At 34.9% G+C, this 17,485-nt stretch overlaps 1 protein-coding gene across 1 annotated transcript in view; it reads right to left on the minus strand.

Annotated features, from left to right (window-relative positions):
- The window catches only part of LOC145259303 (bridge-like lipid transfer protein family member 1), a 454,810-nt gene that overhangs the window by 359,915 nt on the left and 77,410 nt on the right, over positions 1 to 17,485 (minus strand). Inside the window, 4 exon segments of the mRNA XM_080117188.1 lie at positions 819 to 898; positions 4,131 to 4,321; positions 6,398 to 6,470; positions 9,855 to 10,035. Of these exon segments, the coding sequence (XP_079973314.1) occupies positions 819 to 898; positions 4,131 to 4,321; positions 6,398 to 6,470; positions 9,855 to 10,035 (525 nt within the window).

Raw genomic sequence — 17,485 nt, forward strand, 5'->3', positions numbered from 1 at the left:
AGAACTGTCCATCTGTGGTACTCTGTTCTGCTGGTCTGCTTTCCAGCTGACTACAATATCATTGTCTTCAAATCCAACTTAAACAAATTCTTATTAAGCTGTCTTCGTAAATAATCTGATTATACCAAATTTACACCACAAATGATTACTATGATGCTGTCCCGATGACTACAATAAACACATTAACCCTTATCCTTAAGTGGCCTCCAGGCCTTGATATGTGGTGACCTCTTTGTAAAAAAAAAAAAAAAAAAAAAAAAAAAAAAAAAAAAAAAATCACAATTATATTCCTAGTGTGTTAAAGATTAGCGGCCGCTAATTTACGTCAAAGGTTATCTCCCTTGTTTGTCATACTGAATTGTTCACACAACACTTTTACATTAAAAACATACAAAACTTGATAATTCGATAAATTCTATGGTGCTTATGAATTTTTGGTACCACACTATTTTTTAAGTAGTTTTTTTTCAGGTTAAATTCAAGTTTCATGATATCTTTTTTTTTTTTAATTAAATTGTTAGGTGGAAGCACAGAATAGTTACAAAACACACTCCTCTCACCATGTTAAGAATGGCTTTCAAAATAATGTTATTATTTCAGAACGGTACCAAAAATGCACAAGTACCAATTCTATTTTCACTTGAAATTATATTTTCTACAGGATTATTTTTCATAATTTTGGGAATATATACTAATTTCGCCATGATATGTTGGTAGGTAATAATGCTTTCACCTGAAATGTGTTTGTTTAAAAGATCGCCAATGTAAACAAGCGCCAAGATATGTAATAAACAATGAAATGATAAAAAGAAAATCACCTGGTTCATCCATGTAATAATACATTTCTACATCACGCGATTGAAGCACCACAAAACCTTCTCCCATGTTACGTGGGGGGCTGAAAAGCAAAAGAAAATAGAAAATCTTAATTACTGCCAGAATAAAGAAAAACATCAAAGAAAGGAATAATAGAAACATAGAGAGAGAGTTACTTATGCTTTAAGCACATTGCTTGATTAGGTATTCATGTAGAATAAGGACCATGCTAACGTCAGAATTTTCAAAGCCATTTATGTAAAATGTTGGAAGATGCTGAATGAAAATTCTGCAATTATTTATTTTTTTTTTTCCTTTTTCGCACAAATGCTGGCCATAAGTAATAATTCAATGAAAAATAAATTAAATAATGAAAACAAAATTCTTTTTGTTGTTACAAAGAAAATACAAGAAATAATTATGACATATTTTACAAAACTTAAAAGAAAATTAAAATTCAAGTAAAAAAACTCATTGTAAGGTAAATTTCATCAATATTTATTTTTTGAATAACAACTGATAGCAACTTTAGATGTTTTATATGATTTTTTTTGTTCAAAGCAAAATAAATATTTATTTTTTTATATAATAAACCTATGATAGTAAATAAATGTGTTTTTAAATGATGTTGGCACCTTTCGGCATTTTACATAAACTGTCCAAAAAATTCTGACAATAGTATGGTCCTAATTCTGAATAATGAAAAACATCAAAGAAAGGAATAATAAATATTTTTTTTTACAAAGAAACTTTTGGAAGCATCACTCATAGGAAGCCAAAAACACTGTTACACTCCTATGCCAGGCCCATTCTTCTTGGATCATGAGAACAGAAATATTTTTCAACATGGCAAACATCATTATACTTGTTCCTATTAAAATTATATAAAAAGTAATAATGACACCAGGCTCTATAATAAACATGACGGTAAAACGAATATGTACATCCCAAGCAATGGCAGGAAACTTAAAAAAGAAAAACGACCTTCAGTTTGTAGTGGAATAGTAAGTGAATGATAATATTCAATGCTACTAAGACTAAGCTTCTTTCCTTCAACAACTACAAAAAAAAGTTCTCAACCACCAATTACCATGATAAATAACACCTTTCCTGAGAGCTCATCCTTCAAATTCCTCAGCTGAACATTCACAGGCAACATGAATTGGAACAAATACATTAACAACATTGCCAAGGATGCTGCAAAGAAGGTAGGCTATATCTCTCTCTACTGTGCTAAACAAATTACTCACCTCAGAAAGTGAAAAATATTTCACCTATTTGAAAAAAAAAAAAACGAAAATATCATATTCCAAAAACCATGTAAATTGATCAAGCAGCATTATTTTTATAAAGAATATCATTTTTAAGTAATTTATGAGAATTTTTAAGCATTACAACATAAATCCTGAAAAGTTTGAATTATTGAATTATCTCCCTTTGTTTTTTGTAGATTTTTTTTCAAAATCGCAGACAAAACAACAGCTCTTCTTTTACTTATAAAATTTGATTTTCATATTTAAAACTTCATTTGATCAATTTATGTGATTTTTTAAATATGATATTTTCATTTTATCACGAGTACATACATCATACAGATTTTTCTCTATTTTTGTTTTTTTTAACTGACAGACAGGGTGTATATAACTTTTACGATGAACAATGTTTTGCTTGAGCTGGATTGAAATGATGACATGGACATATTGACCTGTATATTTTGAAGGGATAACAAATACTTGTACATGGGGGGGGGGGGGTTCAAATGATGAGAGGAGACAATGTTCCATTGATGGAGAGTTAGAAACAATGTTCTTTGGTGAAGAAGAGGAGTGTATATAATGGCAACGGTCTTTATAATAGACAGAGTCTGTAAACATTTAAGAGTCTGAGAAACATTTAACATGACAGTAACCAGCGGGACAAATTCACATATCTGTTTCTTCGAAAGATGGCACCATACATACTTCGTATACCATTTATTCACACACCGTCAACATTTCAACGTTTTGACTTCACATTTTGATCTTGACTTCACCGGCTTCGCAGTGTCTTCTCCCAGGCTTCTTGACTCAATCTGCTCTCTCTGACTCCCAACTCTTAATTAACTGATATGTGTCTTTTTAAGGTCTATCCAAAAATCCACTTCATCTAAAGTAACCTCTACGTCAGACTCCAGAGGTCAGACCTATTTTTGAATTATTGTTTGTTCTAGTTATGAAAACATATTTGTTTTTATTTATTTAAAAATTTTTATAGAGTCTAGTCAAGTTAAATTCCTAAAACGGCATTTAACCATATTTGTCCTTGAATTGCATTTTTCTCTTTAAAACAAATTTAATTTAACTACAATAATAATAATCTTTTTGCTCATAAATACTTTTGCAGTTTTAACAAAAGAGCTACAATAATATCAGAACGTCTCCATTTACGCCGAACATCTACAGAATGCCAACACCAATATATTACATACTAGCGGGGGTACCCGGCGTTGCCCGAGTGTTTGTTTCCGGGACGGGGGGGGGGTTAAAAAATGTTATGGTAGGTAAGTAGGAAGGATCAAACCCGGAGTCATGAGTAAAAGTAGGAAAATAAAGTGTGAAAAAAAACAAAAAAAAAAACATCTGCAACGTTAACAGTTCGGACACCAAGAAAAGTCCATTCTAGTTGTTTAGGAAAAAAAAAAAAAAAAAAAAAAAAAACGACTACGGTAGGTCGGCGTGAACGTGAAAATATAATGTGAATTGTCCAGCACGCTAACCACTACGCCACAGAGCACTGCAGCTTAGTTTAGTGATTTTAAATAACTTCACATGAAAGAACTACGAAGCCAAACCGGTGTTCTCTTCTCAACTGTTCCTTGTGAACGATCCCCAAACGGTGTTAAGTGGTGGCAGGGGGAGGATGAGGAATTTATTAGAGAGAAAATATTTTACCACTTCCATTGATCTTAACCGATTTTGGCCGTGACTTCTCAGCAGAAAAAGTATAGAAATCTAAGATTATCGAGGAATTTGAGAAATAATAAGCCCATAACACACCTCAGATATTGTTCTGCCGTTTGTGCATATTATATTTGCATGAAATATCTTGATTTTTAATCCTATTAATGTCAAAATCAGACAGGAAAAAATGAGTTCATTTTATTTATATAGAGATGAGTGAGTCTCCTGTGGAATTTCCACAGGTCCCGCTAGTAATAATAATCTTTTTGCTCAATTAATCCGGCAATGCCTTGAGAGTGCTAATATGCAACACAGGGTATTGTTTCGACTGCGTCAAATAAAAAAAGCAAAAACAAAAATGAAAGAAATACTTACACGTCGCTGGGTCCATTGTACTTTGGACTTGGAACTAACATCACTCTTGCATTCTCCGCTCTGCACTTAATGACATGCATGAACTGGTCGAATGGCGTTGACGCAGGTTTCGTCGTATATACAATGTGAGCTTCGTCAAAATTTATAGTTAATGTGTTTGGAACCAAATAATTCCCAAATATCACTCGAGCCTAAAAAAAAAAAAGATGATTAAAGAAAATTATGTTTAAGGCAAAATGGCAGTGGCTGCTTGGCAACTGAGATGAGGGGGGGGGGTACAAAATTCGGAAATTTATAAAATTTAAAATTTTTCATTTTTATTTTAATTTACTGTTTTCAATCTTTATTGCCTTAGTGCATTAGAGTTGTGCAGTTATTTTGTTTCTAGAAACAAATTTTTTTTTAAGAGGTGAATGTAGTTTGCTTGAAGCATTGTATAGTATGTATAGTTAAATGTAATATATAGAAGGCAGTAAAATGCAGCAGTAACGGAAAGACACACACTGACAATCTGCTTCAGTTTGTGTCTTTCCGTTACTTCTGCATTGTACTGCCTTCTATATATCACCTTTAACTACAATTTTTTTTTTTAATTTGAATATTATTGCATAATTATATATTAGGTACGTGCAAAATGAATGCTGATGCTCTGACTGTATAAACATTTTGACCCCCCCTCCCTTTACTTAAAAATTTGCCAAAAATCAGGAAATTAACCAATTTTAATGAAATTTTCAATATTTATCAAATAATGATCACAGAATATAATGAACACATTATTTTTACTTAAATCTTTGTGGAAATGTATTATTTTGTTTAAACAAAAAAATACCTTTACTAAAGTTATTATTTTCAGGAGTAAAAAAAAAAAAAAATGCATGAATTTATTTTTGCCTTTTTTTATGAAAATAAAGCATCATAAATTGTAACAATTAAAAAAAAATTTAATTTTTACAGGAACGTTATGAAAAAAGACCCTAAAGTCCATACTAACGCATTTGATATAACTTGAAGAAAAATTAATTTCTCAAACTATTGATATTATCATTGAATTAAGCATTGTTCATTCAATATTTTCACACAAAAAAAAAAAAAGTAATTGCGAAAATTAGTTCTATTTCTTTTTTTTAATTACAGGTTTGGCATAATTTTTATATGTACGATTCTAATATTTTCCTTGTTTGCATGAATGGGAAACTTTCGGCATAACAATTTTTATATAATCTTGAAAAAGAAAACTTTTTTTTTTTTTTTAAATTTAAAAGCAGAAACATAGAAAAATAATTAAATTAAAAAAATGGTAAAAATTAGACATTCACGATAGGAATGTATGGATGCACATCTGGGAGAAAAAAAAAAAAAGAAAAATAACATCCCCTATCTCCCTTTAATTACCTGACATCATTTTTAGACAACCTTTCGACTGCCTAAAATTTGGGGCTTTCATATAATCCATGTGACGAGGACTTTGTTTTCTTTTGGTTTGATGTCTGTAGATCAAAAATCCGTTGAGTATATAGGTTGAGAAGTGTCCTATCACACACACACACACACACACACACACATTCTCACTTTTATAGATATATAGAAAAGAAATTATTATTAACAGTAAATGACTCACAATAATGTAGAAAGCAGAATTTCCACAGAGTCCAGCTAGTAAGAAAACAAAAAAAAGTGGTCTCCCTTTACCATGCTAGAAAGTTACTTATGCCGGAGAGTATCCTGTACCTCTACAAAACCACCATTCGCCCATGTATGAACTATTGTTGCCACATTTTGGCTGGTGCATATACTACTAGTCTCCTGCTCCTAGACAGAGTTAAAAAAAGAGGGGCCAACCTAACAGGTGTCGCTCTGTCAACCAAACTGCACTCTTTGTCCTATCGATGAAATATATCCCTGCGCCTATTTTAGAAGTGTTTCCATAAATTGACAAACTCCAACCTCTTGTACGCCCTCAACTTAAATACCCCCAACTAACTCGATAAGCAGCAAAATCTCACCCCTACTCTCGAGAGATCCCAAGATGATGGACAGCCTTTTACCGAAATTGTTTATTCTCTCAAACTGTTCGAATTTGAATTTCCCTTCCAGATCGTTGCTTTCCTGACATGCAGAATTTAAAGTGTTATGTAAACAGATTGCTGCTCAACTCCCTACATAGTATCTCTGCAAATTTTTCCCCAAATAGTAGCCCCTAACATCCAAGTGGCTCTGGGCCTTGTTTGGGATGAAAAGCAATAAAAAAAAACATATATACTTACAGAGTTTATTTCTATTTTTATCACAGGTATCAAATCTCTCCAATGAAAAGATCCTTTTGTATCTACACCATGACTGCAAGATAAAACAAATAAAAATTATTTCAATTCAAATAAGAAATTGTTATTCCATTTTTGTTGAAGTAAAAATAGAAAAAAGTTCACGTTTTGAGTGTTATTTTCACATCGGTTTGCTCGAATTTTACCAAGTACTTTATCCGCTATACCACACGTCCTTGCATAGTGGATAAAGTACTCGGTAAAATTCAGTTGTAAGTTACACTCTTCTGGAGGTTGAAGGTTCAATCCTCAGTGCAAACAACATTCAAAATACAATTGTAAATTACTGAGGACTAATACCCAGTTATGGCTGATGGAACAAAAGCATGCTACCCTTATGAATTAAATAAAGGGTTTTGTGTAAAATTTTGTACAAATTGCAGAGTTCGACAGAAAGATTCTTCAAACTCGACTCATGATACACATGATGAAGGTCAGTGGCGCACAAAATGTTGTGAAAATAATAATATGGTCCCCCCCCCCTCGCCAAACATTCACGAGAAACACTCTTTATCTGTGCCTAAACCTAAACATAGATTCCATGAACAAAGCTTCTTTCTAAGAACTGCACACCTGTGGAACTCTCTTCCGTTTACCTGTTTTCCAGCTGACTACAATATGGCCGTCTTCAAGTCCAATGTAAACAAGTTCTTGATGAGCCGTTCCGCTTGATTAATCCAATTTACCAAATATACACTTATAACGATTACTATGATATTGTCCTTTTGAACACTGTACTATCTTTAACCCTTATCCTCGAGTGACCTCTGGGTCTTGATAAGTGGTGATTCCTTTGTAAAAAAAAAAGAAAAAGAAAAAAAAAAGAAACATTATGAAAATAACAATCAAGATGAGAACAGTAATCTGAAGAATCCAAATGAGTAATCCTCATCTCAAAAATTCAGAAAAAAAATTTACTGCTTTTTTTTTTTTTTTTTTTTATTCTAAACTGTGCATTCATTTTTTTTTTTTTGGCTCATAGGATCGAGGCGTTGAGTCTTTACACTTCCAGGTGAGCATTGCCAAAAGATTAGTTGGCCAAAACGTAATCGCTATCATTATCTGTTATTTGATTATATACATCTGTGTTATGTACTGTACTGTATTTTGTTACTAATTTTTAATGCTGTATCCTGGGGATTTTTTTTTTTTTTTTTTTTTTTTTTTTTACATGGTGGTCACCACTTATCAAGGCCCGAAGGCCACTCAGGGATAAGGGTTATTGCGTGTACAGTAATCAATGCGATATTATTGTAGTAATCATTAGTATTGGGGGTTTTGATAGAGTGTCTTACTTAAGGGGGCGGCTTGTCAGGAGTTTGTTTTTGTTGGACTTGAAGACGTCCAAGTTGTAGTCAGGTGGGAAACAGGCAAGCGGCAGAGAGTTCCACTGGCGTGCAGTTCTAAGAAAGAAGCTTTGCTCATGGAATCTACGTTTGGATTTAGGCACAGATAAAGAGTGGGGAAAATTATTGACAGTAGTTTCAGCCAGACGGGTGTTTCTCGTGAAAGATTGGCGAGGAGGGACAAGGGATTGGAGCTCAGAGGAGCACCTGCCATGGAAATTACGATAAGACTGTATATGATAATGACGAGGAAAAGACTCTAACAGGTATTGCAATTCCGTATCAGAGAGAGCCTGGGAGTAATGATAACAAAAGGAGGACTCAATATTCCTCAAAGTTTCCAAAATGGGGACTTGTAACAGCAGCGATAATAACAGAGGTAACATACCAGAAACTGATGTCGAAGATAAAGAGGGGCCCACTAAAGACCAGGTTGAGATCGACTACCATTATAAGTCGGCCAAAACGTTCATAAGACAAATGATTAGAAGCGACCCAGCATCTTACTCTAGAATAAAATGCATTTACGGTGACCATGGAGGAGAAGCTTAACCATCTGAAAGAGACAGAGTTAAGCAGAAAGGAGAACGTGACACTATTTGTATTAGATTAGTATGATGAACGGATATACAACGGCCATGTAGTAGTTCCTATTTACAATGCCTCTCCACGGGACAGAGTTAGACACCAGGGTCGTTTTTTTAACGTGGAGAAAAGGAATAAAAATAAAAATTGTCTCAGTCGTGAAGGATTTATCCTCCACTGACAGAGAACAAGAAATTGTTTGTCCAATTAACTACTGTACACTCTTTAACCCTAATCCTCGAGTAGTCTCTGGTCTTTCATAAGTAGTGATGCCTATGTAAAAAAAAAAAAAATTAAAATAAAAATAAAAACAGAAAACGACAAAATACACCTGAAGAAGTTCGGAGGTTAGATCAACCGAAACGTTGTGAAAATCACACTCAAGATGAGAACAGTAGCCCGATGAATAATGATACAAATAACCAATCCTCATCTCAAAAATTCAGGAATGTCATATAAAATGTTATCATTGGCTCAGGAATTATTCACAGTGATTTCCTTGAATCATATTCGAGTTATCTCCCCTGAATTATGCTAAGTAACTTAAGGGTAATTCAATCTCAAATCATCCAGATCATGACACCCTTACCTCCCAGATTTTTTTTCCAAACTTTCACCATATGTTGGTATCAGAAAAACTAGGGAATCTTGAAAATTTGAGCTTTTAACTCTAAGCGGTTCCGGAAATATCGCAATTTTGGTATTTTACGTATCTCGCATCAAGGCGCAAATTTGCGAAATTATGAAATTACATTTTGGGGCATAAATCAATTTTTAGAGTATGTAGAACCTTGAAAATTTGCATGAACCATGTTTCCCACACAAGGAATCCAAAAAATCAAGTTTAAAACCTCTGAAAATGAACTTTTTTGGAGGAATTTAAGTTCAGACTATCAAGAATGTCTAGGAACAAAATAAATTCAATTCCCAATAGTGCCACATGGTTTTTTGGGTCGCCTTAGACCAATACTGAAATCTTGGCTTAAAAGTTCAATAATTCAGAAACAGTTCATTTACAGAGGTTTTAAACATGATTTTTGGATTCTTCATGTGGAAAACCTTGTCTATGCAAATTTTCAAGGTTATACCTAGTCTAGAAATTGATTTATGCCCAAAAACGTAATTTCATAATTTCACAAATTTGCGCCTCTACGCGATATATGTAAAATACCAAAATTGTGATATTTCCGGAACCGCTTAGAGTTAAAAGCTCAAATTTTCAGGATTTCCTAGTTTTTCCGATACCAACATATGATGAAAGTTTGGAAAAAATCTGGGAGGTAAGGGTGTCAAAGATTTTTTTTTCTGGATGATTTGAGATTGAATTACCCTTAAGAACACACTTTATTGTGCTGGAAGTAAAATGGAAAAAATATCATTTCACCCACATGGGAAATACAGAACTGGTACTCGTACCCTCTTTCTGATAAAATAAAAATTGAATAAGGAAGAAGAAAAAAAAAACGTACGTTCTGCTTCGTTCTGGATTCTTTCCACCATTTTCGTCATCGTCCTCATCCTCTTCCGGAATCATCACTGGCTCTAATCCAAAAAGCTTTTCTAATGTTGAGAACTTAAAAGACCGATTGTATACATGGTATTCACAGCCTTCCAAGAAAAAAGACAACCTGGTCTCACAATGGGATAAGTCTGCAAAGGAAGAAAATTGTCCGTTACTAATTGACACTCTTTGAAGATCTCTCATTTTAACAAGTGAAAAACAAAAAATAAACAACACATTCATATATATTATTTAATTCGAATTCATTATTGAGATGAGTATTATTTATTAATTGCGGACCATTGTCCTCATCTTTTTTAATTGTTGTTTCACGACGTTTCGGTCAACTATTCCTCTAGCCTTCGTCTAACTGCGGTTCCAGGTGAGAATTGTCTGAAGATAGCGGTTTCAATCCTACCCAAAGCTGAACAGTTGTAGACCATCTACCAGTTGTGTGCAAATCCCAAGAGCAAAAGGAGCCTTCAATCATGTCTGAAAGTAACACCTTGTTCAATGAGCAAGATCAGAGATGTGCTGCTGTACAAATACCAATCCAAGTTATGACAACAGGACCATTGCCAGCACCCTCAAAATACATCGTTGGATTACCATGAATAACAGGGACATGCCCAAGGTGATGAAAACTAAGTTTCTGACCACGGTTATGGTCTTTGGTGTGGTTTCAAGTGAAGGCCACATCATGCCACCTCACATTTGGCTTGAAAGTCGATGCCAAAGTGCACCTGGATGTGCTGAAGAGTGTGGTGATCCCCTAATGCAATCAGGTAGCCGCTGCCAGACCCTGGGTGTGGCAGCAGGATTCAGCGCCAGCCCACATGTCCAAAAAACGTACTATGACTTTGTACCCTTTTCTTACTAACCTCCTCCTCCCCCAACCTGAGCCCGCAGGACCACTTCATTTGGTCATACATCAAGAACATCACAAACATGACCTCCCACAACATCAAAGCCAGCTTGATCGCCACCATCTGCCAAGTATTCATCGAGCTCCCACTGGCGCTTGTGGAAAAGGCATGCTCCTAGTTCCGGACCTGTATCGAGGCGGTGATTGAGGCTGAAAGTGACTACATTGAATAGATGTCAGCTGTACTAAATAATCAAGTTACCAGGATCGATTTTTTTCAATAAAAGTTTTAAAATAAAGCTGTGGTGTTGCTTTCTTTAGGGCAACAATTTTATCGTTTCACCACGTAGTAATCCAAATAAAAAAACCTGAAATCCACGTGTAAACCTTCCAAGTTTTTTACTAATGTTTATCATCTGATGAAAAGAGCATATCTTTGAAAATCTATGGATTAAGTATTTTTTCATGATTATAATTTCCTGTTTGAATTTGATGGACCAATAGATATTGTAATTTATTCAATTTTATTTTTATTATCTATTTTTTTCCTATTTCTTTAATTGCTCTATCTAGCTTTTTTATTATCTTGATAGGTTTAAATTTCAAGATAATATATATATTTATCTCTGTAATATATATATATATATATATATATATATATATGATACGTTTAGCTTTAACATGAAGATAAAAGAGTTGTTAATCCATCTTTTTTTACAATTTATATTTTAATTAGCGAAGGGGCACCTGGCATTGTCTGGCTGTAAAAAAAAAGTGAAATATTAAAAAAAAAAATGAATAAAAAAATAAGACTTGAGGCAGTGATTGAGGCTGAAGGTGGCTACATTGAATAGATGTCAAAAAAAAAAAAATATTAGACTTGGGTGCCATCAGCCAGAAGCGAAACTGAAAGCAAAATTTTGTAAGCAAAAAAAAAAAAAAAAAAAAAATAGAAAAAAAAATACCACGTGATGGACATGAACTCACAAAAGTTAAGTTCGTAAGCAAACAATCTATTGATAGGACTATGACGACACAGATGTTATGATGTCGCAAAGTTAGCTTTTTTTAAAAAGGAAAAAACAAAGCGACCTTCACGCATACCCGATTTATAAACAGCGTCAAAACCAAGGTTTTTACCTGTCCCCCACCCTTTTCAAACAAAATATTTCTACATTAAATATTTGATGATTTTTTTTTCTAATTTTTTGATATTATATCTCTGAGAGATCGCTCTTTCTAAAGATACCATGTTCATGCCGCTTTGATGCAGATGACTAAAGTTTTTAGCAGACATACAAACACACACACACACACAGGCATAGGAGCTGCTAGAAAGGACTTGTCCTGCCTTGATAGAGTTCAAAATAGACTTCGTAGCCTCGTAGATGACCTTTTCTCCTCCTTGTAACCTCTATCTCACAGAAGAGATGTTGCGAGTTTGTCTCTGATGTATCGTTATTTTCATGGAAAGTGTTCGACTGAGCTTCAATCTATGGTCCCCCCTCGCCAAACTTTCACAAGAAACACTCGTCTAGCTGTAAACACTATCAATAATTCCCCCCACTCTTTATCTGTGCCTAAACCTAAACGTAGATTCCATGAACAAAGCTTCTTTCTTAGAACTGCACGCCTGTGGAATTGTCTTCCTTTTTCCTGCTTTCCGGCTGACTACAATATGGTTGTCTTCAAGTCTAACGTAAATAAGTTCTTGATGAGCCGTTCCATATAAGTTATCAAATTTACCAAATTTTCATTACTAATGATTACTATATTGTCCAATTTCTACTGTACACTCTTTAACTTTTATCCTTGAGTGGCCTCTTGACCTTGATAATGTGGTGATGCCTATATAAAAAAAAAAAAAAAAAAAAAATATAATGGAATAGTGGAGGAGATAGCACCCGGCATTGCCCGGTCGTAAAAAAAAATAATACTAATAAAAATCTATTTTTATTCTACTATTCTTATATATTTGTTTTATACATTAATTATTTATTTTTACCCTAGAACAATTATTATTTTTATTCTACTATTCTAATTTATTAATTATTAATTATAATAATTATAATTAATTATAATAATCATTAATTATTTATTTTTACCCTAGAACAATTATTACTCTTTAGCCCACTATTTGTTTGTAAACAAACTTATAGTTAAAGCACTGTGCGACGGGCAAATGTTAATTTAATAGATATTTGAGGAGAAATATTTACGGGCACGAATTCGTGGTCTGATGGTTAGAGCTGCCGACTGTCAACATGATGGTTGTAGGTTCGATACACGGCTGGGAAAAGGTGTATGTCTAGCCACACTGATGAATTGTGATACAACGAAACAGTACTGCATGTGGATGACTATATATATATATAATTTAGATGATTGTTTTTTATTCTACATTTTCATTATTTTGTATCATGACCTCTAAGTGTAGCTAAGTTGATATTTTAAAGCTGACTTTGTACAGTCAGTAATTTTATCCATCTTTGCTCACCATAAAAATTGGTTATTTTATTCATTTATTTATTGATTCAAATTCCAAGGCAAAAATTAGCCGATGATAAGTGTTATACAGATAAATTCTTATCCAATCCAGAAAATGGCAATTATTCCCCCTTTGTCAGAAATATCACTGTTACATAGAGTTCTCATTGAAGTTATCACTAGGGTTATCATAGAGGGGCACCAAATTGACGTTTGGTGTATAACAAAAGGATTCCGTGTGCGTATGATCGTCTAGTTTCATATGCGGTTGTGTGTGTTCATCTCTAATTGTTCATATGCTTTTGTGTGTGTGTTACATGCATTTTCTTCGACATACCTTACTTCATGTGTCGTCGATGTGATCCATCTGGAATTCATCTTCTCTTGAGCGGGAGACTGGTACCTGTTAGACGAAGATTTATCACTCCAAGAGATGAATGAGTTTTATAGTTTTTTTATTTACCTCCCAGATGTCGACACAGAATATGGAAGTAAATCTTGCTTGCTTTGAACACGTCAGCGTCCCCCACTCCCAGTGAAGGGGAGGGAACAGCTATTAAGCCGTCCGTCTTCTTCAAAGCCCAAATCCAGTCTCTCAGATCTAGCCAACCTGACCACATCACTCATACGTAATCTGGTCAGCTGACCCTCGGTTCTGGTAAACGTGTCTACACTCCACGTTTACTCACCTCTCTCTCTCTCTCAATCCATTCTGTAACATCACTAATGGAAAAGTGACTATTTTATTTTATTTATTTTTTAAGGAAGCTATTTGATGCTAAAGGACTAAATAAGGGAAGCAAGAGATATGAGGCTGCCAAAAAAATAAATCTATGCTTCACTTTTTATCCTCCTTGAATGCATTATACTTATTTGCATGATCAGTTTCTAATTACGAAGATTTTTTTTTTTTTTTTTTTTACATGGGGGTCACCACTTATCAAGGCCCAAAGGCCACTCAGGGATAAGGGTTATTGCGTGTACAGTAATCAATGAGATAGTATTGTAGTAATCATTAGTATTGAGGGTTTTGATAGAGTGTCTCACTTAAGGGGGCAGTTTGTCAGGAGTTTGTTTATGTTGGACTTGAAGATGTCCAAGTTGTAGTCAGGTGGGAAACAGGCAAGCGGCAGAGAGTTCCACTGGTGTGCAGTTCTAAGAAAGAAGCTTTGTTCATGGAATCTACGTTTGGATTTAGGCACAGATAAAGAGTGGGGAAAATTATTGACAGTAGTTTCAGCCAGACGGGTGTTTCTCATGAAAGATTGGCGAGGGGGGATGAGGGATTGGAGCTCAGACGAGCACCTGCCATGGAAATAACGATAAAACAAAGACAGGCTCGCAACGTCTCTTCTGTGGGAGAGAGGTTGCAAGGAAGAGAAAAGGGCATCCCCTACTAAACCACAAAGTCTATTTTGTACTCTGTCAAAGCAGGATAGGCTGTTTTTAGCAGCTCCTGCCCAGATGTGGCAGCAGTACTCCATCCTTGGACGTACTTGGCTTTTATACAGATAGAGAATTGTGTCAGTAGTGAGATATCTTCTGGAGCGGTAGAAGGATCCCACCATTTTCCCAGCATCCCTGGCAACAGATTTGATGTACGTGTTCCATTTCAGATCAGAAGTAAAGACTTTACATACAATGGAAACTTATTTTGCCTGCTGGAGAGTATCATGGTAAGGTGCAGTTTCCACTGTGTGTGTGTGTGTGTGTGTGCCGGTCTGTGTCAGTATGTGCCTGCATGTCTGACTTAGTGTGTGTGTGTATGTGTGTGTATGTGTGTGCGCACCTGTGTGTCTGAGTTAGTGCATGTGTGCATGCGTATGAGACATATGCATGTCCACCTTTGGGTAATATTATATCTTATTTTTAATCAGATAAAAGTTCCACATTTTCTCTTCTAACTGTTGATTGACAATTTCTCCCATTCTTTATCTGTGCCTAAATCTAGATAGAAATTCCATGAACAAAGTTTCTTTCCTAGAACTGGCCACCTGTGGAACTCTGTACTACAAGCCTGCCTTCCAGCTGACTACAACATGGTCGTTTTCAATCCTCTTGAACGTTGAACACTCAAATTCTACTGAATGCCTACCACTACTGATCACTACGCTGTTGTTTCGCTGATCACACGACACTCATTAATCCTCATCCTCGAATGGTCTTCAGGCCTTGATTAGTGGTGACTCCCTTATAAAATAAAACAAAAAAAAACAAAAAACAAGTCTATTGCTTTCATTATTCAACTAGAAGTGGCTAAAACAAGGTTAAAATAATTCCAAGAACAAAGTTTCTTTCTTAGAACTGCACGCCTGTGGAATTGTATTCCGTTTTCCTGCTTTCTAGCTGACTACAATATGGTTGTCTTCAAGTCTAACGTAAACAAGTTTTTGATGAGCCATTCCATATAAGTTAACAAATTTACCAAATTTCCATTATTAACGATTACTATATTGTCCAATTTCTACTGTACACTCTTTAACCCTTATCCTCGAGTGACCTCTTGGCCTTGATAAGTGGTGATGCCTATGTAAAGTAAAAAAAAAAAAAAAAAAACAAACAAAACCTACATTGCCTCCATTTACTTACCTAGCCTCGAGGGCAGAGTTAGATAGGAGGTAAGTTTTCAAATTAGGGTAAACCAGCTCCCTAACAGGGGTACTCTGTAAATTGGGACAAAAATAAAAATCGGGCTTTTTCTTCAACAACAGACGACAGATGAATTGTATTTTTGTATTATTTGAACTATTGTTCTTGCATTGTTATTCACACGTTTCAGACGAGCTAACCTACGACCTTCTTCAGATACATCTATTCAAGTTTGAGAATCTTTCTGTCGAACTCGTGAATCTGCATGGACTTTCAAACAAAACTTTTAATTCACGGGGGTAGCATGCTCTTATTCTGTCAGCCATAACTGAGTAAAATCTTAAGTAATTTGCAACTGTATTCTTAATATCGTCCACATTGATGATTTAACATTCAACCTCCAAAAGAATGTTGCTGAAAATTAAATTTTCCTAGCACCTTATCCGTTGCACTATGGGCCCTTGTGAGAGAAGATTTACATTGGCCGAAACATTGTGCAAATAAAACTGAAAATGAGAACGGTAGTCTAAATAAGAATACAAATTATCAATCCTCATCTCAAAAACTGAGAAACATAACAGATGAAGTACAGTAGCAGAACAGATGCTACACTTTCATCTTATCCAAAACCTATATTGCCCACTGATATGTGCTGTTTTGATATTGGTGTCTTAATTAGTTTCACATCTGAAACGTAAACATATGATGGATCAATACATTTCAGATACAAAACTAATCGGTACTTTTGCAGGGATTGACCCATTTTTCCGTGATGTTGCCTCGGCATATTTTGGCAGCATACATAAACCACCAGAATATGGTGAAAAACTCAGGCAATGAAAATTCGCTTGATCACAATACAAATGCGCCGTTGGAAGAAAATATTGGTTTTAATTGTGCAAAAATTTTACTTTTTTTTTTTTTTTTACATAGGCATCAGCACTTATCAAGGCCTGCAGAAAGGATTGCGATGTTTTAGTTTTTTTTTTTTACATGGTAGTCACCACTTATCAAGGCCTGGGGGCCACTTGGAAATAAGGGTTATTGCATGTACTATAGTATATGTATATTGCATGTATCTATGGGATATTATCGTAGTAATCGTTAGTAATGGAGATTTGATAAAGCATCTTACTTAAGGTTTATCAGGAATTTGTTTATGTTGGACTTGAAGACATCCAAGTTGTAGTCAGATGGGAAACAGGCAAACGGAAGAGAGTTCAACAGGCATACATTTCTAAGAAAGAAGCTTTTTTCATGGAACCTACGTTTTGATTTAAGCACAGATAAGAAGTGGGGAAAATTATTGACACTGGTTTCAGCTAGACGAGTGTTTTTTGTGAAAGATTGGGGAGGGTGGACCAGAGATTGGAACTCAGACAAGCACTTGCCATGGAAATACCAATAAAACAAAGACATGCTCGCAGCGTCTCTTGTGTAAGAGGTTGTAAGGAAGAGAAAAGGGCATACCCCACTAAGCTACAAAGTCGATTTTGTACTCTGTCAAGGCAGGATAAGCTGTTTTTAGCAGCTCCTGCCCAGATGTGACAGCATCCTTGGACGTACCTGGCTTTTATATAGAGAATTGCATCAGCAGTGAGATATCTACTGGAGCGGTAGAAGGATTTCACCATTTTTCCAGCGAGCTTGGCAACAGA

This window comes from Euprymna scolopes, chromosome 34, assembly GCF_053919585.1.
Source record: "Euprymna scolopes isolate OS-2025 chromosome 34, ASM5391958v1, whole genome shotgun sequence".
NCBI classification, from domain to species: Eukaryota; Metazoa; Mollusca; class Cephalopoda; order Sepiida; family Sepiolidae; genus Euprymna; species Euprymna scolopes.